Raw genomic sequence first — 27,392 nt, 5'->3', positions numbered from 1 at the left:
ATAGTTATTTCCATCCTGTGTTTTTTGGGTCAGTACTGCAGTTTTCAACATGACCAAGACATGATTATGTAGGGTTTTTTGCGGGGGGTGGGGTGGGTGGAATAAATAACCTCTACGGTGCAGTTTTTTCAGGGTTGTAAATTCTATTCTCTGTTGACTCATCCGCCAATAAAATTATGAATCGGTATTAGGGTTTTTTCCCCCTGGGGACCAAATGTATCAGTGGAGCAACAACACAAAGGCATAAGATAATTCTGCTTTCCCTCTTTTCCCTTCCCGTAAAACGAGATTCTCCAACACTCCCTAGAGCGCAGAATCCTAACTCTTAAGACTTCATCAGTTACACTCTGCTACCCGGAGCCCTGACCAAACCCAGCCCGGCCAGGGCTGCTTTTCTCTTCCTCTCCACCAGAGGCGATAGCCTCTCGCAAAACAGAATTGGGCTGGAACAGGCCGGTCTGAGGGAGTGGCCCAGGGAAAGATCAAAGGTTAAAAATCGCCTCAAAGAGCAAAGGTCAAAACTCCGAAGGAAGCCAGAGGTTCCCATCCTCCACGAAGAATGAAGGTGACTCCGCCCTAACATGCTCTCGGGGCCCGATGCCGCGCGGCCTTTCAGAGACCAGGCGGGTCCGACATGAGTAACAGGTAGCTTGATCCGAACAGCGAACAACCGGAAATGGAAGTGAGCCCCGGGCGGGGGTGAGGAGAGGCCACCGCACGCCTGCGCAATCAGCAGGGTTGCAGTACGCATGCGTGGTTGGGCGATGACGGGGTGACGCTCGGAGCGTGGGCCGCGACTCTCACGGATCCGGTTCCGCCCTCCCTCTCGTTGCCGACCCTCCGGGGCTAGCGCCCGAGATCCCTTTCCCAGAGTGCTCTGCGCCGTGAAGAAGCGGCTCCCGGGGACTGGGGGCATTTTGTGTTGGCTGGAGCCGGAGTAACAAGATGGCGGCGTCGGCGGAGTGACAGGGGTCCCTCTGGGCGGGAGCCGGCGGCAGTGGTGGCAGCGGTATCGCCGCCCTAAACCACCGCGCCCCTTTTCCAGCCCGCGACGTCGCCGTGAAAGCGAGCCAGCGGCGGCCGCCCAAAAACAAGTGGCCCAGCCTCGTAACCGAGAGAACCCACTCACAAACTGCGGCCTGGCGAAAAGAAGCCTGATTGAGCGGCGGTGATCAGGTTCCCTTCGGCCGATTCTGGGCCCTGTAACGCCTTGAAAGAGCCAACGTTTTTCGTTTCCTGCCGCCCCCCTCCGCAGCCTTGTTTCGCGGACGAGCCCCTGAGACCTCAGTCCTCCCCTCAGAGGTGTCGGGGCTTGGCCCCAGCCTCCATCTTCATCTCTCAGGATGGCGAGCAGCAGCGGCTCCAAGGCCGAATTCATTGTCGGAGGAAAATATAAACTGGTACGGAAGATCGGGTCTGGCTCCTTCGGGGACATTTATTTGGCGATCAACATTACCAACGGCGAGGTAATCACCCGGGGTGGGGTTCACGACCACGCTGCGCCAGTCCTCACCCCCTGCCCCAATCCCCGAAGTGCTCGGGCTTTTCCCTATCACAACAGGCACGTACTGGGGGGGGGAGTCCAGAGAGGGAGCCAGTTTTCCTGGCTTTAGGAGCCTCCCCCGCTCTCTTTCCCTAAAAGGCAAAGAACCCGATAGAAGGGTTGGGAGAACCTATGAAGTTTCCCAGCTTGTTAAAAATGTACCTTAATCGAACTTTTTAAGCTGTCGTTTAAGGCGAGATCGGCAAAATCGTATTTCTCTAATCCCCATGTTTTCCCCACTATATGGATTTATTCTACTGGGGTTCTTGCTTTCGATCGTCAGTTTCCTCTCATTACGATCAAAACCTTTCATTACGTTTTCTGGATGAATCATTTTCCTGCACCTTCGAGGACGTGCCGATTTCGTCATTACCCCCTGAAGAGGCCTTTGAGGCTAGTTGCCTCGTTTTATAATTTACAAAGAGAGCTTTCTCTTCTGAGCCTCTCACTTCACCTTCTAGTCTCGAGTTGGAGCTTTGCTAATGTCTCCCCTCCTCTCCCAAGTGACATTGAATCCTTAGGGATGTTGATGCCATCATCCCCTCTCTCCCCTGCAGGAAGTGGCAGTGAAGCTAGAATCTCAGAAGGCCAGGCATCCCCAGTTGCTGTACGAGAGCAAACTCTATAAGATTCTTCAAGGTGGGGTGGGCATCCCCCACATACGGTAAGACCTCGTGAGCAAACAGGCGGTGCGCCGAGGGAAGTACGGCATGAGGGAGATGGGTAGAGGAAGGCAACAGCACCAGCTGACTCGGGCCTTGGTATCTGAGTTACCTGGGCTTACTATAGCCGGTGGTTTCCTGAGAACCGTAAGACACCACAGTCACTGAGTAAATTTTTAGTTTGCCAACTTCGTTTAGAATTTCAGTTTGTTACACTGCTCCATTTAGCTTCCCTCATTCTTCTCTCGAGGCTTTCATTTGCAGTTAAGTTAGGCGAGTCATCTTTGATCCCTACGCGGCTTGTCTGCTGCTTTCTTTACGCCGACACCTCTGATGTTCTTAGGTTTATCCAGTGAAGTGGATTTGAAGGTGCCAAGTGACCGGGTTCGGCCAGTTCGGGTTGCTATTGGAGTTGGCTTGGGAAATGGCTGCTCTTTTGTTGTGTTTTTGTTCCAACATGTCTTCCTCCTCCGCTTAGAAAATGGCGGAACGACGTGACTCAACCGCATATTCCTGCCCTTTCCTAGGCTTGGGTTCACAAGTTACTCTTCCTTGCTTCCCCCTTTAGCAGCTGTGAGTGGATTAAACCTTTGAAAAGCCAAGAATAAAGGTGCGGGCGGCGGTGGGGTTCAAGGAAGGAGATGGCATAATGACAGTCTGTTGGTGATCCCTGCAGCAGATGCGACATGAAATGAAATTATACTATGCAAAATCCCTCACAGTCCCTTTATAAGTGTTAATTATTCTTTCATGAAGGGTAATGTTGGCTCCATTTCAGCTTGTGTACTAAATTTTGTAATGGCAAAGGCAGTCTGACCACTACTGTGTTGAAATTGACTCAAATCAGTTGTATTAAAAAGAAAGATTAATCTCGTAACCACAGTGTGATGAGTAACTTTAACCTGTTGAGTTACTTGATCGGTAACTCCTCACATCAGGGAAATTGTGGCCTTTTGGGGGGATGGGATATTGGTGAAGGCAAACAGCAGTAGTAATCAGGATAAAAGATGACCACATAAAGACATTGGATATTTTAAATGGTTAACTTTAAAGCTTGTGTTTGACTTTGAGATTAAAAAGCATCTTCCTGGAGTAGAGGCTAAAATGTAGTGTAAAGCCAAGCCATTTTTCAACACTTACAAATAACATTTGTAAAAAAGAACCAGAGACAGTTAAGAATTAAGTGGAGTGATAGTTAACGTAATTTGTTTTTCTATTCCAGTTTGTATTCCTTAAATCTTGAATTAAGTACTGAATTGCATACATTAATTCAGCTGTGGAAGCAATCCAAATAATACTATCCTTAAAAAATCTCCAGTGCTGATAGATGTTTTTAACGGAGAAGTTGAATGATAAAATATTCTCTTGGTTGTGAGAGATAAATTATTTAGAAGAAACTTCCAGGTTTATTTTGTAAGGTAGATTAATGTGAAATCCAAGATGATGGGAGATTTTAAATGATTCCTATCCGCCCCCCCCCCCCCAAAAAAACCTCCTGCTGGGAAAATGAATGTTACTCTGGAAGAATGAAAAAAAAATTTTTTAAAGAATGAAAGTCTTTATTAAAATGTCTGGCTTTTTATTTCCTCAAAATAAAAAGTCCATTGCATTAGCCAAAAAATTTAAAACGGCTTTCCTTTTGCCTTTAAACATATCTCTCCACCCCTGCCCCCCCCCCCGATTTGCTTTCTATACTGTAGTTTTTCTTAGAATTACACATAAATGCCATCATACAGTATGAGGTCATTTGTGTCTGACTTCTCTCACTTACCATAATGCTTTTGAGATTCATCCATGTTGGGAGGTTTTAGAAATTTCACAAATCATGTTGAATTTAATGTATTAGAAATAATTTTCAAAAAGCATTAAGCATCTGGCATTTTCATTGCTAAACCCTTTTATCTGGTAGCTTTTATTTAAAGGCAGTGCTGATACAGACCAACAAGAGCCATAGGTAATATACTGAATAAGCACATGAATAAATGAAATTAACTTGTGAGCCCGGAATAACAGGCATCTATTATAAGATGTTGAGTGCAGAGAGTTGTAGTTATTAACTGGGTGGAGCTAAAGAGAGATTAACCTGGCTTTCAAATTAACGCTTCCTGGGAGAAGAGATGGGATTTCAGGATCCGGATGTAAGGAAGAAAGCTTGGTTGAACTGGTTGGGGAGGGCATCCAAGAATACAGTGTGGCTTCTGGGAGTAGTCTCTAATCAGAAGGTAGTAATTGGATGAGGGTGGGGAAAGAGTAAATTTGTTTTAGGAGTGGTGGAGTCTGGTACATAGAAACAATAGTGGTTCATTGGTTGTAAAGTGTGAGAGAACTGTTTTTCTACTGAAGTGAAAAGGGTAAGAAAGACTTTACATAAGCATTCTTTATTTGGGTGGCAACGTCTTCCCATCCCCTCAGTTTGTTCCCCACTATTTCCACACCACCTGTATATAGCGTACAGGTAAATATTTGGTAAATATTGAACTATTTTGACTTTAGTTTATTGAGATTTAATGAAGCAGTCTATGTGTTATCCATTGTTTTAGATGGATTTAAATATATTTAGATTTGGGATGCCTGGCTGGCTCAGTTGGTAGAGCATGCAGCTCTTGATCTTGGGGTCATGAGTTCAAGCCCCATGTTGGGTGAAGAGATTACTTTTAAAAAACAATTTGGATCTTTCTATAATTACACTTAACTCCATCCTCTCCCCTGCACTCCAAACCCCTTGAATTTACTAAGATACTTTCGGATATCTTAAAACAAGGTCCGAAAATGATCTAGCCCACATAGCCGACCTGACTAATTTTTACTTGGTAAGGGATCTATTGTTATGCAGAAGCATGGCATTCAGGGTAAAGAGCGGAATGAGCTTGGCGTTTAGTCTCCATGTTTTTAAGAAACTAGGGTCATTCTTTAGTTAAGAAACTGAAATCGTTAATTGACTTCTGGAAGCTCATTAAAAATTATTTCTGTTACAATCTTCTTTATCTTTGTGGTACTCAATTTGAATTGAAATAACGTGATCTCTAAAGAAGCACTTATGATACCAAGCTCTAGGTCTATCATGTGGTATTGACAATGATCTTGAGTCAGTCAGTCCTTTAACCTCTTTGGGCCTATCAGTTAGTTTGCTTATCTGTGAAATGCAAAGAGGATTTTACCATGTTAGTAATTTTCTAATTCTTTTGGAATAGGAAAGAAGAATACTGGACAGAAAGGTTTAGGGTTTCCTACTCTTCTAGAAAAAGTTTTGCATACTGAACTTTCAGGTAGGGTTTTATTTGAACAGAGTTCCCTGCTTAAATAAGTCACCTGCCTCGTTGGACCTTAGAACTTCTAGCTCTGAAATTTTGAGACTTCTTTTTGGATGATGGTAGCTAGAAAGCATTTCATCACAGTTTGATGTTAGGTCTAGATCTTATCTGACTCTTAGTACAGAGACCCCTCTCAAGACTCTTAAAAATGCCATCTGCATCAGATAAACTGTCAGTTACCATTTAAAAGGAAGTAAATTAATGGAATATATTTTTATAGGGAAATGAATAGAGAAGATGGGAGGGGCATGGGAGAATTGTTGCCTTGTTTTCAACCACTTTTTTGCCCTCTCTGAATGGCAAGTATTACAGAAGATATTTATAAAGTACTAGTTAATCCTTACTCTTCAGTGTTAAAAGCAGCTTAAATTTTAATCTTAGCTTTTTGGCACTGAGCATATGTCTTGCAAATAAGTTCTAATGCTGTTATCAGAGAACAAAGATGACATCTGCACTGGATACGTCTTTATTTATTACAGATCACTGGGTGCATGAGAAATGTGATTTTTAACTCATAGAAACTGAATTCCTATATATATACTACTATATATACATACGTATTATATGCATACAGAGTATACTAAAGGTGCTTTATATCGGTTTATAATGGATTTCTAGTTGCGGAATAATGTAATGATGCTTAAGTAGCATTTGTGAGCTAAATGAAACCTGAATACAGCCTAATATCTCACAAATTAGATTACTGAGTCTCTGAAGGGTTACTAGAGTCTCCTAACTCCTAATTTTTCTGAGCCATTTTCACCTTTATGTCAAGGTCAGCATGCCTGCTCACAAACCCCACACCTTTTCATTTGATGCTACAGAGCCATACTATGCCTCCTTCACTTTATGGCATTTGGCCTCATTCAGAGAAAGTGAAAACCTCTTCTATAAATGTAAGTAACTTTATTTGACAGAGAGAGAGCAAGAGCAGGAGCACAAGCAGGGGGAGTGGGAGAGGGAGAGCAGGCTTCCTGCAGAGCGGGGAGCCCGATGAAGGGCTCGATCCCAGGACTCTGGGATCGTGACCTGAGTCAAAGGCAGACGCTTAACAACTGAGCCACCCAGGTGCCCCATAAGTAACTTACTGTTTGTGTTATTATTTAACTAGATGCTTATAAATTTTTTTTTTAAAGATTTTACTTGTTTATTTGACAGGGAGAGACACAGCGAGAGAGGGAACACAAGCAGGGGGAGTAGGAGAAGGAGAAGCAGGCTTCCCATTGAGTAGGGAGCCTGATGCGGGGTTCGATCCCAGGACCCTGGGATCATGACCTGAGCCGAAGGCAGAGGCTTAATGACTGAGCCACCCAGGCGCCCCTAAAAAAAAGCTCCATTTACTTTAGAGAGAGAGCAGGGAGGGGCAGAGGGAGAGGGAGAGAATGAGAATCCCAGTTAGACTCCCTATTGAGCGGGAAGCCTAATGTGAGGCTCAATCTCACAACCCCAAAGCCATGACCCGAGCTGAAACAAAGAGTCGGGACACCTAACTGACTGAGCCACCCAGGTGCCACCCCTTAATAGTTTTCAAAATATAAGTGAATACCTAGTTAAAATGATGGGTTTTTTTTTTAAATATTTTATTTATTTATTTGACAGAGCGAGAGCAGAAATACAAGCAGGGGGAACAGGAGAGGGAGAAGCAGGCTTCCCCCACCAAGCAGGGAGCCCGATGCGGGGCTCGATCCCAGGACCCTAGGACCATGACCCAAGCCGAAGGCAGACGCTCAACCGACTGAGCCACCCAGGTGCCCCAAAATGATGGGTTTTGTTATTGTATTTGTTTCTAAAACAACCTCAGGTGGCTCTTGAAATTTAAATGACCAGTAGTCACGTAGCATGGATGTGTTTTAATTTTTTTTTAAATGACATGTGATTTATATACAGTGAAATGCACAGCTTTCAATGTGCCATCAAATGAATTTTGACAAATGTATACAGTGGTATAGCCCATGCTCCCTACTGAGATAAAGAATATTTGATTTTTTTGAATACAGCTAGTCCATGGTAAGCTACATTTTGTGGCAAGATAGGTTTTATTTATTTATTTTTAAGTTGGTCTTTTGGATCATATTTACATATTTATTTTTCTAGATATGATGTTGATTTGCCTGTATGCAAGACTATAGGTTAATAATGTTTTTATCACCATGAAGTACATTATACAACTTGCCTAATAAAATCATCAGGTGGGGTGGTGAACAGTGAGTAGCAGTTGAGATCTTTGCCGCATTCTCCTTCGAAGAACAGGAATACTCCCTTTTCCTTGCCTGAAAGTCCTCAGTGGGGTATGTTTTAATGGGGACTTTGGAAGTGTACAAAAAGATTCAGCTGGAGAGTACATTCTGATCCTCAATATAAAAGGAAATGGAAAGAGCATTATATGAGAGTCAAGAGTTAGGGATCCTTCTGTGATGTCATGTAGATTTCAACCTAGAATGAATTCTGTAATTTGTAATGTCAGCTTTCATTTATAAAAAGGATTTCATAAGATTAATTAGGTCTTAAGAGTTTTTTTTTAAGAAGATTTTATTTATTTGACAGAGACTGCACAAGCTGGTGGGGGGGGGAGCGGGATAGGGCGAAGCAAGTTCCCCACGGAGCAGGAAGCCCTGGGATCATGACCTGAGCTGAAGGGAGACCCTTAACCAACTGAGCCACCCAAGTGCCCCTTAAGAGTTTTATTTTTTTAATGCATTATATAAGTTGATGAGATCAGAGGCACCTGGGTGGCTCAGTCGGTTAAGCATCTGCCTTCAGCTCAGGTCATGATCTTGGGGTCCTGGGATCGAGCCCTGCATCAGGCTCTCTGCTCAGCTGGGAGTCTGCCTCTCCCTCTGTGCTCTCTCCCACTCTCTCTCAAATGAACAAAATCTTTTTTTTTTTTAAGATTTTATTTATTAGAGAGTGCGAGCAAAAGCAGGGGGGGCAACAGACGGAGGAGGAGAAGCAGGCTCCCCGCGGAGCAGGGAGCCGATGTGGGGCTCAATCCCAGGACTCTGGGGTCATGACCTGAGCTGAAGGCAGACGCTTAACCAACTGAGCCACCTAGGTGCCCCTCAAATAAATAAAATCTTTTTTTTTTTTTTTTTTAAAGATTTTATTTATTTATTTGAGAGAGAGAGAATGAGAGACAGAGAGCACGAGAGGGAAGAGGGCAGAGGGAGAAGCAGACCCCCTGCTGAGCAGGGAGCCCGATGTGGGACTCGATCCCGGGACTCCAGGATCATGACCTGAGCCGAAGGCAGTCGCTTAACCAACTGAGCCACCCAGGCGCCCTCAAATAAATAAAATCTTAAAAAAAAAATTGATGAGATCAGTAGGATAAACTGTGCCTCTTTCATTCTCTGATATGGTAATAATTTGTTCTAACTTTAATGTATAATTGCCTTTTATTTATAATGTTAGTACATACTACTGAAATAAGTGAGTAGTTGGTTGAATACAGTGTGGCTAAACATTGATTTTTCCATGTATGTGCAAGAAAGAAAAGTAGAATTGACCATTATTCAGACATTGCACGTGGTCTTATTTAATCATTACAACAATCCTGTAAGTTGGGGTTTCATATAAAGTGAGAGTCAGAGTAGTTAATTTGCCTAAACTCAACACATTCAGTGTGTTTAAATAGATCTTACTGCATCTTCAGACTGTGCCAGTGGTTCCCACACTTTGCCCATTCGAATAACATGGAGAAGTTTTAAAAAAAAATTGACACTTGGCTCTTAGTCTTACATATTTTGATTTAATGGGTTTGGGTATGCCTTAGGCATCAAGAGTTAAAAAAAAAAAAAACTCCCCAGGTGATTCTGATACATAACAGAGTTTAGGAACCATTTTACTGTGCCATATTTCAAGGTTATAATGGTTCTTTCCTGCCCACACCCACCAACTCCCATCTTTTCTAGAACTGCAATTTGGTAAGGCTGGTTTCTTTTTTTTTTTTTTTTTTTTTAAGATTTATTTATTTGAGAGAGCGAGAATGAGAGAGAGAGAGAGAGTACATGAGAGGGGGGAGGGTTAGAGGGAGAAGCAGTCTCCTCGCCGAGCAGGGAGCCCGATGCGGGACTCGATCCAGGGACTCCAGGATCATGACCTGAGCCAAAGGCAGTCGCTTAACCAACTGAGCCACCCAGGCGCCGGTAAGGCTGGTTTCTTAACTTACTCACCTCCTCCTATGAATTAGGAGGTTAATTCAGGAAATCTATACCAGGAAACATGGCACTGGAAAGTACACTGTAATCCCATATAATGAAATACTTTGATTTCTGGAAAGTAGCACCAATATTTGAAACCATTTTTGTACTCCCATGTTCCAGATGCATTCCTATAAGAAGAAAGCATTCTAGAAATTCCTTGAGGGAAAGAACCATGTCTTGCTGATAGAGGTATCTTTTGTTTTTTAGCCTAGTGTTGGCTAAAAAGGCACTAATGACTCAATAAGGAAATTCTTTATTTTATATTCATTCATTCATTCATTCATTTTTTTAGAGAGTGAGCAAGCAGGGGAGGGGCAGAGGGAGAGAGAATTTTAGGCAGACTCTGTTCAGTGTGGAGCCCAGAGTGGGGCTCCATCTCACGACCTGAGCCGAAACTAAGAGTTGGGCACTTAACTGTGCCACCTAGGCGCCCCTATCAGTGTACATTTACTTTTTAATGGAACCCTATAGAGAGTTTGACTTCTATTACACATTTATAGAACTTTGGGAGTACCTGATGTATGCATAGTTTCTAATGGGAATATTTATCATCTCTGTAGTATTTAGTATTTCTTGACTATTCAGCTGAACTCACTAGCTGGCAGCAAATTTACAAATGGAAATGTGGCTGTACTCGTTCTTTAGCTTTGAAAGCTGGTATAAAAATACTACCATATCATTAAATGCTAATGTCCATTAATTTCACAGTGAAGCCTTGCTATTGTGGACATTTAGCAGCTTAAGTATCTATTAGCATCTCTTAGTATCTCTTAGTTGTGTTGGCCTTTGGAATTTCTTTTGGTTCTTGTTCATCAACATCAGGAAGTTGCAACTTTTGTACTGGAGATTTTTTTCTTAAGGGAGACAAGATGGTGACAGTGGCTAAGCATACATCATATTTGTCATCCATATGTTTCATTTGTACCATCATTAAGTGTATAGTAGAGAGGTGTTCAGATTAACCTGAAATTCAGGTTATCCTGTATTTCAGCTCTTCTGGAAGCTGCTTTAAGTACTTATTTATTAAATTGGCCTACACTACCAGACTTGTTCTGTCCTTAAGGTGACTTTTATGGAAGTCACTTTTATGGCCAGCCAGCTATCCCTGGAAAAAGTATTGATTTGATTTGATTATAAATTGCTTTGAAGAAGATAATAGCATGGAATATTTATAAGTTTTAAGTTTCACATTTTCCACGTCTTAGTTACATTAGAAGTGTTTAATACGTTGTTCTTGGTAACAACTAAAATAATGAAATTCTTCTAAGGAAACTGGGATTTATACCTTCACATAAATACCATTCTTTTCCGTTCCTTTACTGTGCTGTTCATTATGTATTTAGGTTAGATTGTTTTCTTTTTGGCTGTTCTTCCTTGATTAAAATTTTTTTTTTTTTTTAAGAGTAATTTATTTATTTGAAGGGGTGCGCACTGGGGAGGGGCAGAGGCAGAGTCTCAAGCAGACTGCTGAGTGCAGAGCCTGACACGGGGCTCAGTCCTATGACCCCGAGATCACGACCTGAGTTGAAACCAAGAGTTGGCCACCCAACGGACTATGCCACCCAGGTGGTCCTTGATTAAAATTACTCTTACCACTGGGCTCCACTTACTGAAATCCTGGTGTTCCCATTTTTGAACCTCCATAATATTAATACCTTGTATCCCTCCGAGAGAACAGAGTAGTGTTAGCTTCTCTTCAAATGAAAGCTCAGATGTTCAAAAGTGTCTTAGAAACTTAATATACTTTACAGTATCTCCTACAGTACTTTCTAGAGGATAAGCAAGTATTTCTTTTATTCAGTCAACAAACCTGTATGAGTGCCTATTATGTGCCAGGCATAGTTAAGATACTGGGCATATTTCAGTGAACAGAAAAAATTTTGTGAGACTTTCATTCTTTTTGAGCACATGCAGTGCATCTGGCATATAGTTGTGAATTCATCTCTCTTACTGAAAATTAGGAGGAAAGATGTGTAAATCTCAGACAGTGTGAGGAATAGTACCCTGAACCATCTAGAGACTGCATTGATTGGTCAGGTCAGTGGGACCCCATTATGCTTCCCTGTGAATACTTATTATTTCTCAAACATTAACCATGCATAATAATTACCTACACAGCTTGTTAAGGGTCCCTGTAGCACTTACCTGCAGCTTCAGGCACATAGGTACAATAAATATTAAAACAGAGATTGGAGAAACAGATTTTTTTTATTTTTTTATTTTTTAAGATTTTGTTTTTGGGACGCCTGGGTGGCTCAGTCAGTTAAGCAGCTGCTTTCAGCTCAGATGATGATCCCAGGGTCCTGGGAACAAGTCCTGCATGGGGCTCCTTGTTCAGCAGGGAGCCTGCTTCTCCCTCTGCCTGCCACTCCCCGCTGCTTGTGCACGCGCGCGCTCTCTTTCTGGCAAATAAATCTTAAAAAAAAAAAAAAAGATTTTTCTGTACCCACTGTGGGGCTCAAACTCACAATCCTGAGATCAGAAGTCTCACACACTACTGACCGAGCCAGCCAGCTATCCCTGGAAAAAGATTTTTTTTTTTTTAACAGCTTTAAGGAGAAAATTGACATACATAAATCATCACCTATTTAAAATGTACAATTCATTGGTTTTTAGTGTGTGTACAGAGTTGTGCAACCATCACCATAATCTGATTTTAGAATATTTGTTAACTGGTACTGGTACTGTTTGTTACTTAAAAAGAAACAAACAGAAGTGAGGAAGGAGAGACCAGTGCTGAGAGGGTCCAGATTATGGCAACCCAATCTATCTTTTAGAGAGAGTCATTAAGGAAAGCTTTTCTGATGAAGAAGCATGGTTAATTCTTAGAAGTACCAGTAACTGGTAACAAGGAAATAAAGTGATCTTGTTTCACTGTGTCCCAGCCATGCTGGCTTCTTTTTTTTTTTTTTTTTAAAGATTTTATTTATTTGACAGAGAGAGACACAGCGAGAGAGGGAACACAAGCAGGGGGAGTGGGAGAGGGAGGAGCAGGCTTCCTGCTGAGCAGGGAGCCTGATGCGGGGCTCGATCCCAGGACCCTGGGATCATGACCTGAGCCGAAGGCAGACGCTTAACAACTGAGCCACCCAGGCGCCCCCATGCTGGCTTCTTTTAAGTTTGTTATGAATACCAAACTTCAGGCACACTAACTCCCATCCACCCCTTTACCTGTCCATCTTCCATTTTATACTTCTAAGAATTAACCATGCTTCTTCATCAGAAAAGCTTTCCTTAATGACTCTCTCTAAAAGATAGATTGGGTTGCCATAATCTGGACCCTCTCAGCACTGGTCTCTCCTTCCTCACTTCTGTTTGTTTCTTCTTAAGTAAGCACCATGCCCAGTGTGGAGCCCAGTGTGGAGCCCAGTGTGGGGCCCAGTGTGGAGCCCAGTGTGGGGCTTGAATTCAGAACCCTGAGATTGAGATCTGAGCTGAGATCAAGAGTTGGCCACTTAACCAACTGAGCCACCTAGGTGCCGATCACATGTTTTTTATTTGCATGCGCACACTGCTATAAGCTATGAGAGCAGGAGTTAATTTAGTTTTGTCTTGTTAGATACCATAAATATTGAATGGATCAATAAATAGTACCTTTAGTACTGGATAGTGATGTGGTCATATATAAGGCATATTTTTTGGTTTTGTGTTTTTATAATTTTTTGGATTAAGGAACAGTTCTGCATCTTTGAAGACAAACGGCAAGGAACAAGGAGACTAAGGAACTTGAAAATGTTACAGCATTAATTCAAGGCTGTATTGTGATCAAAGGATTAGTAGTAGCAGTTTTGGAGGATTAGGATGAAGAAGGAAAGCAGATTATTTTAGTTGATGGCAGTATTGCTGAATAAAACATATATTTGTTACCCAACTCTCAGATCTTACTCTGTGGTCTCTTTACCTTAAAAAATTAGTTTTAAGGATGGGGGATAAGTGATGGGGATTAAAGAGTGCACTTACCATGATGAGCAATGTATAGAATTGTTGAATCATATATTGTACACCTGAACCTAATATCACACTGTATGTTAACTGACTGGAATTAAAATTAAAAACTTAATTAAAACAATACAAAAAAATTGGTTTCGATGGGCGCCTGGGTAGCTCAGTCGTTAAGTATCTGCCTTCGGCTCAGGTCATGATCCCGGGGTGCTGGGATCGAGCCCCGCATCGGGCTCTCTGCTCTGTGGGAAGCGTGCTTCTCCCTCCCCCTCCCCCCGCTTGTGTTTCTGCTCTCGCTGTGTCTCTGTCAAATAGATAAATAAAATCTTTAAAAAAAAAAAAAAAAAATTGGTTTCGAAGCAGGGGTTCTTAACCTGGTAGGGATATAACCTCCCAACGGGGGATAGGAAAAAAATTACATCTTATCTTTTTTGTTTTCTTTTTTTTTAAGATTTTATTTATTTGAGGTGCCTGGGTGGCTCAGTCGTTAAGTGTCTGCTTTCGGCTCAGGTCATGATCTGGGATCGGGCTCCCTGCTAGGGGAAGCCTGCTTCTCTCTCTCCCCCTGCTTGTGCTCCTGCTCTCGCTCGCTCTCTGTCAAATAAATAAATAAAATCTTAAAAAAAAAAAAGATTTTATTTATTTGACAGGGCACAAGCAGGGGGAGCGGCAGGCAGAGGGAGAAGCAGGCTCCCCCCTGAGCCGGGAGCCCGATGCGGGGCTTAATCCCAGGGTTCTGGGATCACCTGGGTTGAAGGCAGGAGCTGAACTGACTGAGCCACCCAGGCGCCCCTACATCTTTATTTTCATGAACTTCTAACTGAATCTAGTAAGATGGTCCCAGACTTAGGATGGTTCAATTTACGGTTTTTAGACTTTATGATGCTGTGAAAGTGGTATGCATTCAGTAGAAACCATACTTTGAATTTGATCTTCTCCCAGGCTGGCTCAGTAGAAACCATACTTTGAATTTGATCTTCTCCCAGGCTGGCATATGTGGTGTGACACTCTCGGGAAGTTGCTGGGCAGCAGCGCTGAGGCAGCTCCCAGTCAGGTGATCACGAGGGTAAACAACTGGTGTATTTACAACCATTCTACACCGATACAGCCATTCTGTTTTTCCCTTTCAGTACTGTATTTAATAAATTACATGAAATATTGAACACTTTATTATAAAATAGGCTTTGTTAGATGGTTTTGCCTAAATGTAGTCTAATTTAAGTGTTCTAAGTACATTTAAGGTAGGCTAGGCTAAGTAATGATGTTCAGTACATTATGTGTATTAAATGCATTTTTCACTTAGAATATTTTCAGCTTAGGATGGGTTTAACAGGATATAACCCCATGGTAAATTGAGGACAATCTGTATTTCTATTATAAATGGAGGCAAGAAATCTTCACTAGTTTAGCAGTACCTATGGCTTTATCACCAGTAGAAATCACAGATATTTCTCCATAACACGTTATTGTTGCAGGTATCTCAGAATATTGTTTACACTCCTCACTGCTTCATAATTAATAGTCCTAATTAGATCTGCTCCTTTATCTCATTAATAAAGAACATGTACTTTACTATATCAAAATTAAGTAATCTTAGTGTGGCTGAATTTCCCTATAATTGTTTTCCTTTATAATGCTATGTATTTTATTCTCTGCATTTAAAATATTCTGAGAAGGAATCTATAGGCTTTATCAGACTACCAAAGGTGGGAGATCTGTGGCACCAAAAAGATTAAGAAATGTTGATGTAGGAGTTACTTCACCTCCACTCCCCAAATCGTTTAGACAAGGTCTGTGGCATTGTGGCTAAATACATTTGATGCAAGGTTGGTCACTCATTTGGTAGGTTCCCAGTATTTATTTTCTTTTCCCTTCCTAGCTTTGTTTTAACTCTCAATTACTTACATGCTTGTTAATGCCCTCCCCAGGCATGTGAGATTGTAAAGGTGGGAAAATCAGTTAAAAAAGGTTGAACAGTTTGGGACGCCTGGGTGGCTCGGTCGGTTGAGCGTCTGCCTTCGGCTCAGGTCATGATGCCAGGATCTTGGGATCGAGTCCCACATCGGGCTCCTTGCTCAGCGGGGAGCCTGCCGCTCCCCCTGCTTGTGCTCTCTCTCTCTCTCTCTCGCTCACTCTCTCTGACAAAATCTTTAAAAAAAAAAAAAGAACGGTTTGAAGAAAGATTTAAAAGTTTGAATTAATATATCTAAAATTTCTTGGTATCACATTTATCAGCATTATTACTTTGATTGCCATCCCTACAGCTAAAACTGTGGTCTTTTCTCAGTTATTTTATGTCTAGAACAGTTGTCAGTATGGAGAAATTGTTCTAATCTGTGTTTGTGTTTATAGTTCTAGGTATTCCACAGTGTCTATTAAACCTGATCCTCCACTTCCTTATGGTAGCCAGATTGCATTGAGTGTCTTTTCTTTAGTGAAGATGCCGTGAATTTCAAACCATTTCAGAGGTATTTCTGCAAGTTACAAATCCCAGGGATTATGGATAAAAATTATGTTACTGACCTTTTAAAATCTCAATTGTAGTTTTTGCTTTTTATTTTTTAATTTTTTTAAAGTAGGTTTCATGCTGAACGTGGAGCCCATTGGAGGGCTTGAACTCATGACTCTTGAGATTAAGTTGGATGCCTAACTGATTGAGTCACTCAGGTGCCCCTGAATTGTATCTTAAATGTGAAGTTGCAAGAGAAGGAAATAGATTGATGCTCTTAAATTTTTGATGGCAGGAGAAATCAAGTTTAGGTCATTAAATTCTAGGTAGCTTGTATTCAGAGTAAAATAGAGGCCACAAATCTAAGGAGCAGTTATGGGCAAGGAAACTTAAGGAAAACAAGAGTTACACAGCAGTCTTGTTTATCAGTAATTAATAGAAAACTAGGAGGTAACCCATATTAAGTCCTGTTTCTAGTTCTCTTTCAAAAGGGCTGAAGATTTACCCTGAATCAGAATGTGGTTGAAACTATCTTGCATTATTGGTTGTTTTCGTAATGAATGCCATTAATACGATGGAGCTTAGTAAGTACTGACAGTTTTAGGTTAGAGGTTACAGTGTCGAAGACTCAAGTTCTTAGATGTCTGCAGCTTCCAGAAGTAATCAAATGAATGCAGTACCAGAAGGATTTGAGACTCAAGTATTTAAATTGAGAGTTGAGGGGTTCTGTTGTGGTTGAGAGTACCCTTCTGTTAAAGTCTGGTAATTTAGGAGCTGGGGGGCGGCGGGGATCAGCTAGATTGTACTAGACCAGATCTTATTTTCTACCCTCATAAAAAGGAACATAAAGATTGGATGATGATGGCTTGGCAAGAAAGTTTGAGAGACAGCGTCTTGAGAATGGAGATGCTATTATAGCACTGATTCAGTGCTGCTGCTTTTTAGTTGTTCAGTGAAGACTTTGATATTAATGATCTAAGGACGGGAGGATAAGCGGCACAGGAAGAAACATGTACCGGTTAAGAATATCACTTGCAAACTTTTATAATTACTTGGCTAATTTAAATCAAAGATGAATAGATGCTTCCTGATGATTTTATACTTGAAGTACAGAGTGGTTTTGTTTTCCTTGTTTCGTTTCCCTTATGTGCCAAATCAAGCACTCCCCAGCCTGTTTAGAGCCTCTAATCTGACTTTTCACTCTTTAATTCAGCAAATGTTAGCATTTCCCACGGGTAAGGCATTGTGCTGGATGCCTGGAATATAGAGTTGTGAATAAGACAAATACAGTGGCTGCCCATGTTGTATTAGTCAGGATTCTCCAGAGAACAGAACCAATGGATAATACATAAACAGAAAGACATTTCTTATGAGGCATTGGCTTACCCCTGTGGAGGCAAAGAAGTACCAGTTTGAGGTGTGCAAGCTGGAGGCCTAGGAAACCAGTGGTGTAGTTTTGGTCCCAAGTCTAGAGGCCTGAGAACCATAAGCTTGGATAATGGAGGGCAGAAGATGCATGTCCCAGCTCTAGCTGACGAATTTTCCCTTCCTCTGCTTCTTAGTTTTTTTCCCTTTTCTATTCAAGCCCTCCACTTTGGGGAAGGTGATCTTAGTCTGTCATTCAAGTGCTAATCTTGATTCAAGTGCTGATCTCTGGAGACACCTTCACAGACACCCCAAAATAATGTTTTACCAGCTATCCCATCATCCCTTAGCCCAGTCTGATGCATAAGATTAACATCACACCTATCAAACTGATAGTCTGAGGGGAGGACCTACATTAAACAAGTCTTCCATTATTATTGTCCTAGTCATAGAGATGAAACCTGTTTGAGTGCTTTAATCTGAACTACATACTTATTATTTATTTATTTGTTTGAGAATGAGAGAGCACAAGGGGGGGCAGCAGGGGAGAGCAGGCTCCCCACTGAGCTCGATCCCAGGACCCTGGGATCATGACCTGAGCCGAAGGCAGATATTTAACCAACTAAACCACCAGGTGCCCTGAACTGCATATTTATGATAATTATTCTGATTTATGGTTCTTGGAAGTCCTTAGGCCTCATAGCAATACTTAAAATATTTCCGTCATTTTATTTCTTTTCTAAGGCTTTTTTATTTTCATAAAGAGATTCTCAGAGAGAAGAAATCCCTAGCATCAAGTCTCCAACTATAACACTTTTTTTTTTAAGATTTATTTATTTATTTGAGAGAGAGCATGCAAAAGCACTAGTGGGAGGGGCAAAGGGGAGAGGGAGAGAGAATCTCAAGTAGACTCTTTGCTGAGCATGGAGCCTAAAGCGAGGCTCCATCTCACAACCCTGAGATCACAACCTGAGCCAAAACCAAGGTTCGGCCACTCAACTGACTGTGCCACCCAGCACCCTTCCAACCATAACACTTCTAATTGGTCACCATGTCATTGTCTCATCCTGCTCCCACTCCCCAATTTCTACATTGCATATTGATGCCAAGGCTAATCTTAAAATGTTGATTGAATTGTATTATGTCCCCCACCACACTGTACTGGTAGTTCGCCCAGTTATTTATAGAATTTAAAGCTCTTTAGCCTGACTTTCAAGAGTCTGTAATATAGCCCTGAATTATAAGCCACCTTGACTTTCCTCTTATAGGAGCCTGGAGTTTATTCTTACCCCTGCTAGCATGCCCTTTACTACCTTCCCAATCAAAATATTATCCCTTTGTCAGGATCTGACTGGTAATAGACCATTTTCACAAGGCTTTTTTGGATAAATTTAATTACTGTTGATCTTTCGGTTTTCTGAATTCTTTTAGCACTTTTTGTCAGCCCCAATGACTCTTGTATTGTCTTACATTCTGCTTTTCATGTGTCTTAATTTTTTAACTAGGTTTAGTTTGGATATGGGTTTAGAGGAAGGGAAATGAGAGCAAAGAGGTGGACCTTGCCTTAGCATCTTCTTTAGAACTTAAGGTAGCTTTCTTATGCTTTAAGTAATGACAGTTATATAAATTTCAAACTCATTCTTCAGTCTACGACTTCCTTGATTGGTCAGGCAACTCTTAAGTCTGAAAGCATTGATTTAAAACAAGTAAATGGAAAATGAGACCCTTGCACTTTTTTTTTTTTAAATTTCATCCATTAAATTACTTGCTTTTTCTGCTTGTTTTGAAACTTAGTAAGAATAAGGTCCAAATCAAACCAGAGTTCTTTCTTTAATCTCATAGATAAATTTGAGTACCTACATTGTGTATGTACATCACTTTATTATATTGTACTTATTAGCAACATATACCGCACTCACATAAAAAAGGTCTAAAGATAATATCTGAGTTTTTGTGTTGGTTAGTTTCAGATTGTCTGCAGACTTAAATGAACTCAGAGAATCAGGTTAGTGCTTGCTCATTACCCAGGTTCTGTGAAGATGATTTCAAACAGACAGTAAGGTCTTACCCTACTAGGTGTGGAGACAGAAACACCACAAAGTGGCAGCACCTGGATACTGTATTGTCAAGGGGTTTGATTGTGGATACAAGCAGTAGTCAGTGGCTATGGGAATTCTATCTCAGATGGGCCAGTGTGGAACAGGCTACTTAAGGAAGATTTCTTTGGTGTCTGGGTATTAGGACATTGGGGTTGAAAGTAGAGAGTTAGAAGCTCATTTAGAATAGAAGTGGAAAACATGGAGGTGAGGGTAGAAACTGAATAAGTAGGATTTGGATAAGTAGTAGACTGTTCCTGGCTTCTAATCTTTGTGTACTAATGTCTGGATGAGTTAGAGAGGTGGAAAGCACAGATGGGGAGAGTGAGGTGTTAACTTTATATATTCCTTGAGACCAAAAGGAAGTATGAAAGATAGAAACACCTGTCACTTAGGTTTAAGAGGTTTCAATACCAGTCTCTATACAGCAGGAAGACCTAATATAGAAATGCATGGTTTTTCTGTGGAGAAAAGTGCCTTTGAACATTTCTATTTTGGCTGCTTTTTATGGACTGTTTATCTTTTTGATGTTGAGAATAGCAGATATGTCTTACACACTTATGCAGGTAAGGAGGAAAATGCCCAATAACTTGATTCTTTTCTTTAGCATGTTTCTGAAATTCATCTAATTCTTTCCAGTTTCTAATTATTATGGGAGTATTCTGCTAAAGGCTTATTTTGCAGATGACTTCTCAGAAGGTTCTTTTTGAAGTCCTGTGTAATTGCATGACGATAGGAAATACGAATTTGTGCCTTTTACATTTCATGTTTGTATTTGGGTTAGATGGATGGTTGTAAAATTTGCTCAACTGTTGTAGTTAGTGAGGCATCCAGTGGAAATCTGTCCATGGAGAGATGGCATGTGGTCTGAGGAGAGTTGATTTTTGCTTTCCCTTTTCACCTTTGACTTTTTGTGCCTTCTCATTGCCTTAGCTCTTTCTGGATTTGGTGGGGGTTTTTTGTTGTTGTTTTGTTTTGTTTTGTTTTGTTTTTGGTGCAAAAAGATGGTTTATTAAAGCATGGGGACAGGACCTGTGGCAGAAAGAGCTGCTGCCTGGATTTGGTGTTCTTGTATAGAGTAGTTCTTTTTCTTTAAAACCTAGATAAGTTAGGGGCTCCTGGGTGGCTCAGGTCATGGTCTTGGGGTCTTGGGATCAAGCCCTGTGTCAGGCTCCCTGCTCGGCTGGAGGCGTGCTTCTCCCTCTTCCCCTCCCCCTGCTTGTGTTCCCTCTCTCGCTCTCTGTCAAATGAATAAATTTAAAAAAATAAAAAAAAATAAACCTAGATAAATTATATTAATTTATATTAATATTAAGATTATAATTTATTTTATAATTTATAATTATATTATTATATTAAGAATCTGCTAATTTTAGTATTGGGTATTTATAATGGCAAGGATTGATTTTGAAGTTCTGACAACTCCCTAGCACAGATTTACCTCTCCAGTTAAGAAGAGGCAAAATGCAAGAAAAAGAAAATAAACAGGAAAAAGGAAAGAACATATACCTATTTACTTTGTTCATATTTTAACTTTTAATATTATTATTTGTTAGATTTATCCATCTCTTCCTGTGCCTATCTCCAGCCCCAAAAACCCACCACTGTGAGTCTTTCTTTCAAGTAAATGTTTGAAGGAACGTCAAGGGTGTTGAATTCCTATATGGAAAACAAAGGCCGGAAGAGGGAAAGTAACAGCTGCTTTGTATACAGTTTAGGTACAGTAAGTTCTAGACCAACTCTACCATTGGCATTTCTGTTGCTTAGGGTAGTGGGCAAGATTTCTGAAAGGTTAAGGAGAAACTTTCCCATCAGGGTAACTTTTTCTGCAAAAGGGTGTGAAAATTGATTCCTTTTTGTGTGTTTGGTGGCAGTTATTTATCGTGTTTGTAAAGTAGTTCTCAAGAACAGTTGGAACAGAAATATAGGAAGGAGGGTGAATTTTTTTTTTTAAGATTTATTTGTTTACTTTAGAGAGACAGAGTGAGCCTCACCGGGCAGGGCAAAGGAAGAGGGAGGGAGAATCTGAAGCGACTCCACATGCTAAGTATGGAACCCGAAGCAGGGCTCCATCTCACAACCCTGAGATCAGGACCTGAGCTGAAACCAAGAGTCAGATGCTCAACCAACTCTGACCTACGTGCCCTGAGTGTGAACTTTTTATACTAGTTCCTTTTTTTTTAAGATTTTATTTATTTATTTGACAGAGAGAGAGAAAGCAGAAGCAGGGGGAGAGGCAGGCAGAGGGAGAGGGAGAAGCAGGCTTCCTGAGCCCAATGTGGGGCTTGATCCCAGGACCCTGGGATCACGACCTGAACTGAAGGGAGACGCTTAACCTACTGAGGCAACCAGGTGCCTCTATACTAGTTCCTTTTTAATCTTTTACTCTCATAACATAGTATTAGGGAGCATATTCCTTGTATCTGAATATGGGACCACCTATGTAGTAGTTAACTTCGCATTTCTTAGAAAAATATTTAAATATTAACCCCACATACTCTTTTTTTTTTTTTTTTTTTTTAAAGATTTTATTTATTTGAGAGAGGGACAAGTAGACTCCATGTGGAGTGGGGGGCCCAACACAGAGCTGTATCCCAGGACCCCGAGATCATGACCTCGGCCACCCAGGCGCCCCACACACACTCTAATTTTAATCTTGATTTTCTTTTAAATAATTGGCTTATCAACAAAACAACATACTAGAGCAAAATTTAAAAAAAGAAATAGCACTAAACAGTTACCCACTAGACTGATGATTTGTTAATACTTTTGCCATAGATTTTTTTAAGCCTTTTTCCCTTTTCTGAATATTTTTAAAACACAAACTTGTCAAAAAGTGGTAAATCTTGGTATCAGTTTTTGTTGAAGTTAACAAATTACTCCATTGTCTTTTTCTTAAAATTTTTTTTTATTGGCCAGTTTTCTTTTCAAGCAGAATCTTATTTTTATAGGCATATAGAAACTTGAAATCATTTATTATAGTGATTCCTAATCCTTGGAATCTCTAAAATTAAAAGTTAGCTATTCCTTGAGTTTGGGGGGGACAAGTAGTATATTTACCCACAGTAATAAAGCATTGGATAATTAAAACAGGGCTCCAGTAAAAAGCACATGTCATCTTTATGGTAATATTGGTTATTTTTGGTAATCAAACTAAGCAAAACTGTGACTCCTTTTTTTAAAAAAGAACAAGTAATTATTGATTAAATACAACTTGATAGTAAATGGGACAGGAGTTCTAACAAAAGGGATCTTTGCTTTGTAAGATTGGTATAGTCTCCTTCATTTCTTCAGTTAGGAAGTAGTATCAGGTGAGATTAAGGAATTTGGCAGAAGTCATGGGAATCAGTGGCAGATGGATATAGAATTCAAATGCTCTGGTAAGAGGAGTGTTAAGGTTACTGTGCAAGTTCTACCTTAATATGACAGTGGGGCCACTTGACAGAAGAAACTCTCCTTACCCTTAATTCTGTGTTGGGCAGTATAGTCAGTCAGTGGACTCATCATCTGAATAGAGGAAAACTTTAAACCTTAAGTAAAACCTAACTGGGGCACCTGGCTGGCTGTCAGTGGAGCATGCCACTTTTGATCTCAGGGTTGTGAGTTCCAGCCCCACATTGGGTGTAGAGATTACTTAAAACGTAGATTAAAAAAATATATGGTACCTTTATTTATTTACTTATTTTTAAGGATTTTATTTTATAAGTAATCTGTATACCCATGTGGGGCTCAAACTCCTAACCCCCGGATCAAGAGTGGCATGCTCCACTGACTAGTCAGCCAAGTGCTTCTGTGGTAACTTTGATAAAATAAATAGATAAGGAAAACTATCTTATTATTAGAGCTTAAGAATTTTAGAAATTTAGTGATATTAAGTGATAATCACCTTTTCCTAAAGCTCTCCCTTTTCCCCTTTTATTTTGTTAGGTGGTATGGTCAGGAAAAAGACTACAATGTGCTAGTCATGGATCTTCTTGGACCCAGCCTTGAAGACCTCTTCAATTTCTGTTCAAGAAGGTTCACAATGAAAACTGTACTTATGTTAGCTGACCAGGTATGTGAAATTTTGATGAAAATAAAAAAAATTGAGAATACTCATAATTCAATTGTAATATAAATTTTTATAAACCAGAGTATGTATAATCCTGTGCTATGTAACCTTAGGTTCAGCAAAAATAAAAAAGATATAATAGTAGGTTGTACTCATTCAAGAGTACTACTTTAATAAGACTTAATAGAGGTTCTCCTGTGGCATAGGACAGAAATGGATTATATTGGTACCCAGTAGTTTTCAAGTTGTTCATCAGATGGAGTCTGTTTTAGTGAAGATTATAGAGGTTTCTTTATAAGATTTTTGAAGAAAGCGCTCAATATATCAAGATGCCGTGGAAGAGAGTAACATTTTTAACATTTAGATTGGATGTCAAAATGAGATGATACACTGGCATTGAGGTAGAATTTTTAAAAATATAAATTCAAAGGATTAGAAAATAGTGTTCATTCTCTGTAATCACCTGATATTCTAGTAAGATTAACAAAAAAAAACTCTTGAGTGGTTCAAGCAAATATTAGCAAATTACATTGTTTTATTTGTGGTATGTTAAGAACTCAAATGTTGAAGGTTAAGATCCTCCTAATATGTTTTAACTAACATGTGAATGAATCCTAATAGAAGAGTTTATATTCTGTAGGTTCTGTAACACATAGGTATTAACAAGTGAACATTTATTCAGGGCCTTCTGCTTTACTTAGAACTGGAGGGTGCAGAGAAGAATAAGAACTCTAGTCCCTTTCCTCTGGGAGTGTACAGTTCAGGAGAGAAAAATGGAAAAAACTACGTTCAAGGTTTTGTGATAAAAGTCTATCTTGGGTACACTGGTAACAGAAAAAATGTAGTTCAGGGAATGGGGTTGCATTAAAGCAATGGTTTAAGGAGGTAGCTGCTAAGTCTTGGCTCTGTAGATGATAACACTTGAAGGTAAGTAGTTGGTACCATTTATTATCTTTTGTCACACTTTTTCCCAATGAATCAATGATCCTGGTTTAATGATGGGTATCACTTAGACTAGGACAAGTAAGTACATTAAGTGAGAGAAATGTTTTTTTCTTCCTTTAATAAAGTACAAGTTGCTGCTGTAACTAAAGGTGCTATTTGGACATTGTATACATCTATTTCCTTGAAAGTATAAATAGTTTGATTATAGATTTGGCTTTAAGAGACATTTGTCAGAGTTCAGAATCTGTATGGTAATAAAAGCTCTAGGGAAAGTGGGGACAAATAAGTAGAATCCTGACACATACTACTGAGAAGAGCAAAAACATATGTATGGGTAGAAAGATAAAGTTAGTCTTTGGGTATTGAAAACATTTTCAAATACTTTTAAGTATCTTACAGAAAAGATAGACATGTTTGATAATTTGACAATTAAAACTATTCTAGAAGTGATGCCATAGTAACAAGACAGTTTTTTAAAATTTAAACTTATTTACATAACAAATGACAGAAAAAAGATTCTTATATGCACAGAATTCTTAAAATCGATAAGAAAAGGACAAGCCAAAAGAATAATGGACAGAGTACAGATTGACAGTTCCAGAACAGTAAATGAGCAGACTTTTAAACTGTTAGTGAAGAAGTGAGGTCAATACCTATCATATTGGCAAAATTTAGAAGGAACTAAAATAAGTTTGCCAATGGGAAAAGAAATACTCTCAAGTATTGCTGGAAAATGAATTGTTAGAGCCTATTTTTATTTATTTTATTTTACCTTTTTTTAAAGATTTTATTTATTTATTTGACAGAGCAAGAGAGCACAAGCTGGGGGAACAGTAGAGGGTGAGGGAGAAGCAGGCTCCCCGCCAAGCAGGGAGCCCAATGCGGGGCTCAATCCCAGGACCCTGGGATCATGACCTGAGCAAAGGCAGACGCTTAACCATCTGAGCCACCCAGGCGCCCTGTTGTTAGAGCCTATTTTTAAAGACAATCTGGTGCCACCTATCAAAATGATAGCTACTTTGACCCAGCCACTCTCCCTACAATTGTATGGGGTTTATAGCCCATAGAAATAAAAGCACTAGTAGGTAAGGATGTATTTAATTTAAATATGTTAATAGCATTATTGTTCACAGTGAGAAGATGTTGGGAATAGTGGGAATAATGGTTGGGGAAAACTTAATCTATTATTTATGGCCGTTAAAAAGAATGCTAAGACCTATACCATTTGACTTGGCAGAATTTCCAAGAAATTAAAAAAAGGTTATTAGAATGACATCCTTACTATTCAGTTTTAACAAGGGAGACTTCAAAAAGCATCTAAGAAATGAAATATAGCATGTGTATGTTCCCATGTTTTATGTTTATGTTGTATGCTACTAACTTCCAGGAATGTTTAGTTAAAAAGAAGCAAAGAAGAATAAAATGAATAGGATGCTTTTATTGCAGTTAAAACAGTAACAGCTTATATCTTTCAGTTGGTCAACATCTCCATTCCCAATTATATGTGTGTCTTGAGTTCATAAGTGTGTGTAAATAAGAGTATGGAAATGGGTAATGCCAGGCTATTGTAACACAGGTTACCTCGGGGCAGAGAATTGGGTGTGGAAAGTTGATGATTAGCTCTAACTGAAACAATTCTAAATTTACTACTTTTGTAATTTAAAAATTGCAAACACTAGTTCTTCCTACCAGGTTAGATGTTATGTTTATAATCAATACTAGAACATGCCAAAGAATGGGGCAGGTTTATGCTTCAGTATCCATGCCCTTTACATTTAATTTTGTCTAGCACTGTCTTTGTGAACTCTAAATGAAGTTGTTAAAATATATCTGTGATCTTGAGAAATAATTGAGAAATAATGTGTTGCTTTCTTGTATCACAATTCAAATTACATAATTATCTCTCACCCCCTCCTTTTTTTTCCAGATGATCAGTAGAATTGAATATGTGCATACAAAGAATTTTATACACAGAGACATTAAGCCAGATAACTTCCTAATGGGTATTGGGCGTCACTGTAATAAGGTTAGTCAAATGTTCTTTGCATGAAAGAACAAAGAGTAAAAACTCCAACAATTGCTTTGATAGACTTTCAGTCTTTAAGAAGTCATAGGAAATTGTATTTGCTGTTGATGATTGCTTTAAAAGATTGTGCTAGAAGGGTAATCAGCTAACTCTATTAACTTAGTAACTTGAAATAAATTTTCTCCCAACTTACCCAACCAAGGTTAATTATCTATATGGAAATATAAACTTGCCAAGGGCTTTATAATGAAATGTAATTATCTGTTATTTAATTATGAAACAGTTGTATCTATTTTTCACTCATTCAAGTAGTAAAAAACCCCATATACTTTTTTTCCTGAATGCTAAAATCAGATTTTAACCTTTGTCTCTGAAGTGTGGGTTTTTGTAATATATGTGTTCGTGCCAGCGTGGGAACCACTGACCCATCTGTCACCATGGCGTTAACATTTGCTGACTGAGCATGATCATAATGAGAATTCTTCAGTCCTTAGATTTGTGTATTCAAAAGGATAACTTTTGGGCCTGCTTCAAAAGTAGTTGACAGTTTCTTACTTGGGTGCCAAGTTGGGTGGATTCTCCATCCTTCCTTCCCCTTTCAGAGGAAAATATATAGTCAAGTGAAACGAATATTCATACAACAAAATTAGTATTCATTGGGGTCTCAGAATGGTTAACATACGGGGTGATTGGGTTTTAGCTAGTGACGCATGACTGCAGTTAGAAACTAATTGTGTTGAAACTTTATCTGCAATGATTAGTTTTATTGAGTGAATTGCTTTATTTATCGATTCAATGTTGAG

At 39.8% G+C, this 27,392-nt stretch overlaps 1 protein-coding gene across 11 annotated transcripts in view; it reads left to right on the top strand.

Moving 5' to 3' along the window:
• The first annotated feature begins 746 nt into the window (after positions 1-746).
• The window catches only part of CSNK1A1 (casein kinase 1 alpha 1), a 48,361-nt gene continuing 21,715 nt past the window's right edge, over positions 747-27,392 (top strand). For 3 of the 11 annotated variants that reach the window (XR_004913549.2, XR_013445550.1, XM_078066725.1), the window contains exons 1-4: positions 752-1,466; positions 2,101-2,207; positions 23,495-23,621; positions 26,491-26,589. Coding sequence is in view for 7 of the 11 variants with exons in the window: in XM_078066725.1 (XP_077922851.1) it covers positions 1,344-1,466; positions 2,101-2,207; positions 23,495-23,621; positions 26,491-26,589 (456 nt within the window). In the remaining 4 variants the exon portion in view is untranslated. Of the gene's footprint in view, positions 1,467-2,100; positions 2,208-23,494; positions 23,622-26,490; positions 26,590-27,392 lie in introns of all 11 variants that reach the window. The other 8 variants (XM_036080643.2, XM_036080642.2, XM_036080644.2 and 5 more) reach the window with 8 other exon arrangements.

The sequence above is a fragment of the Halichoerus grypus genome, chromosome 2 (genome assembly GCF_964656455.1).
Source record: "Halichoerus grypus chromosome 2, mHalGry1.hap1.1, whole genome shotgun sequence".
In the NCBI taxonomy this organism is placed as follows: domain Eukaryota; kingdom Metazoa; phylum Chordata; class Mammalia; order Carnivora; family Phocidae; genus Halichoerus; species Halichoerus grypus.
The sequence above is the reverse complement of the archived record's forward strand: the minus strand, read 5'-3'. Positions and strand labels throughout refer to the sequence as shown.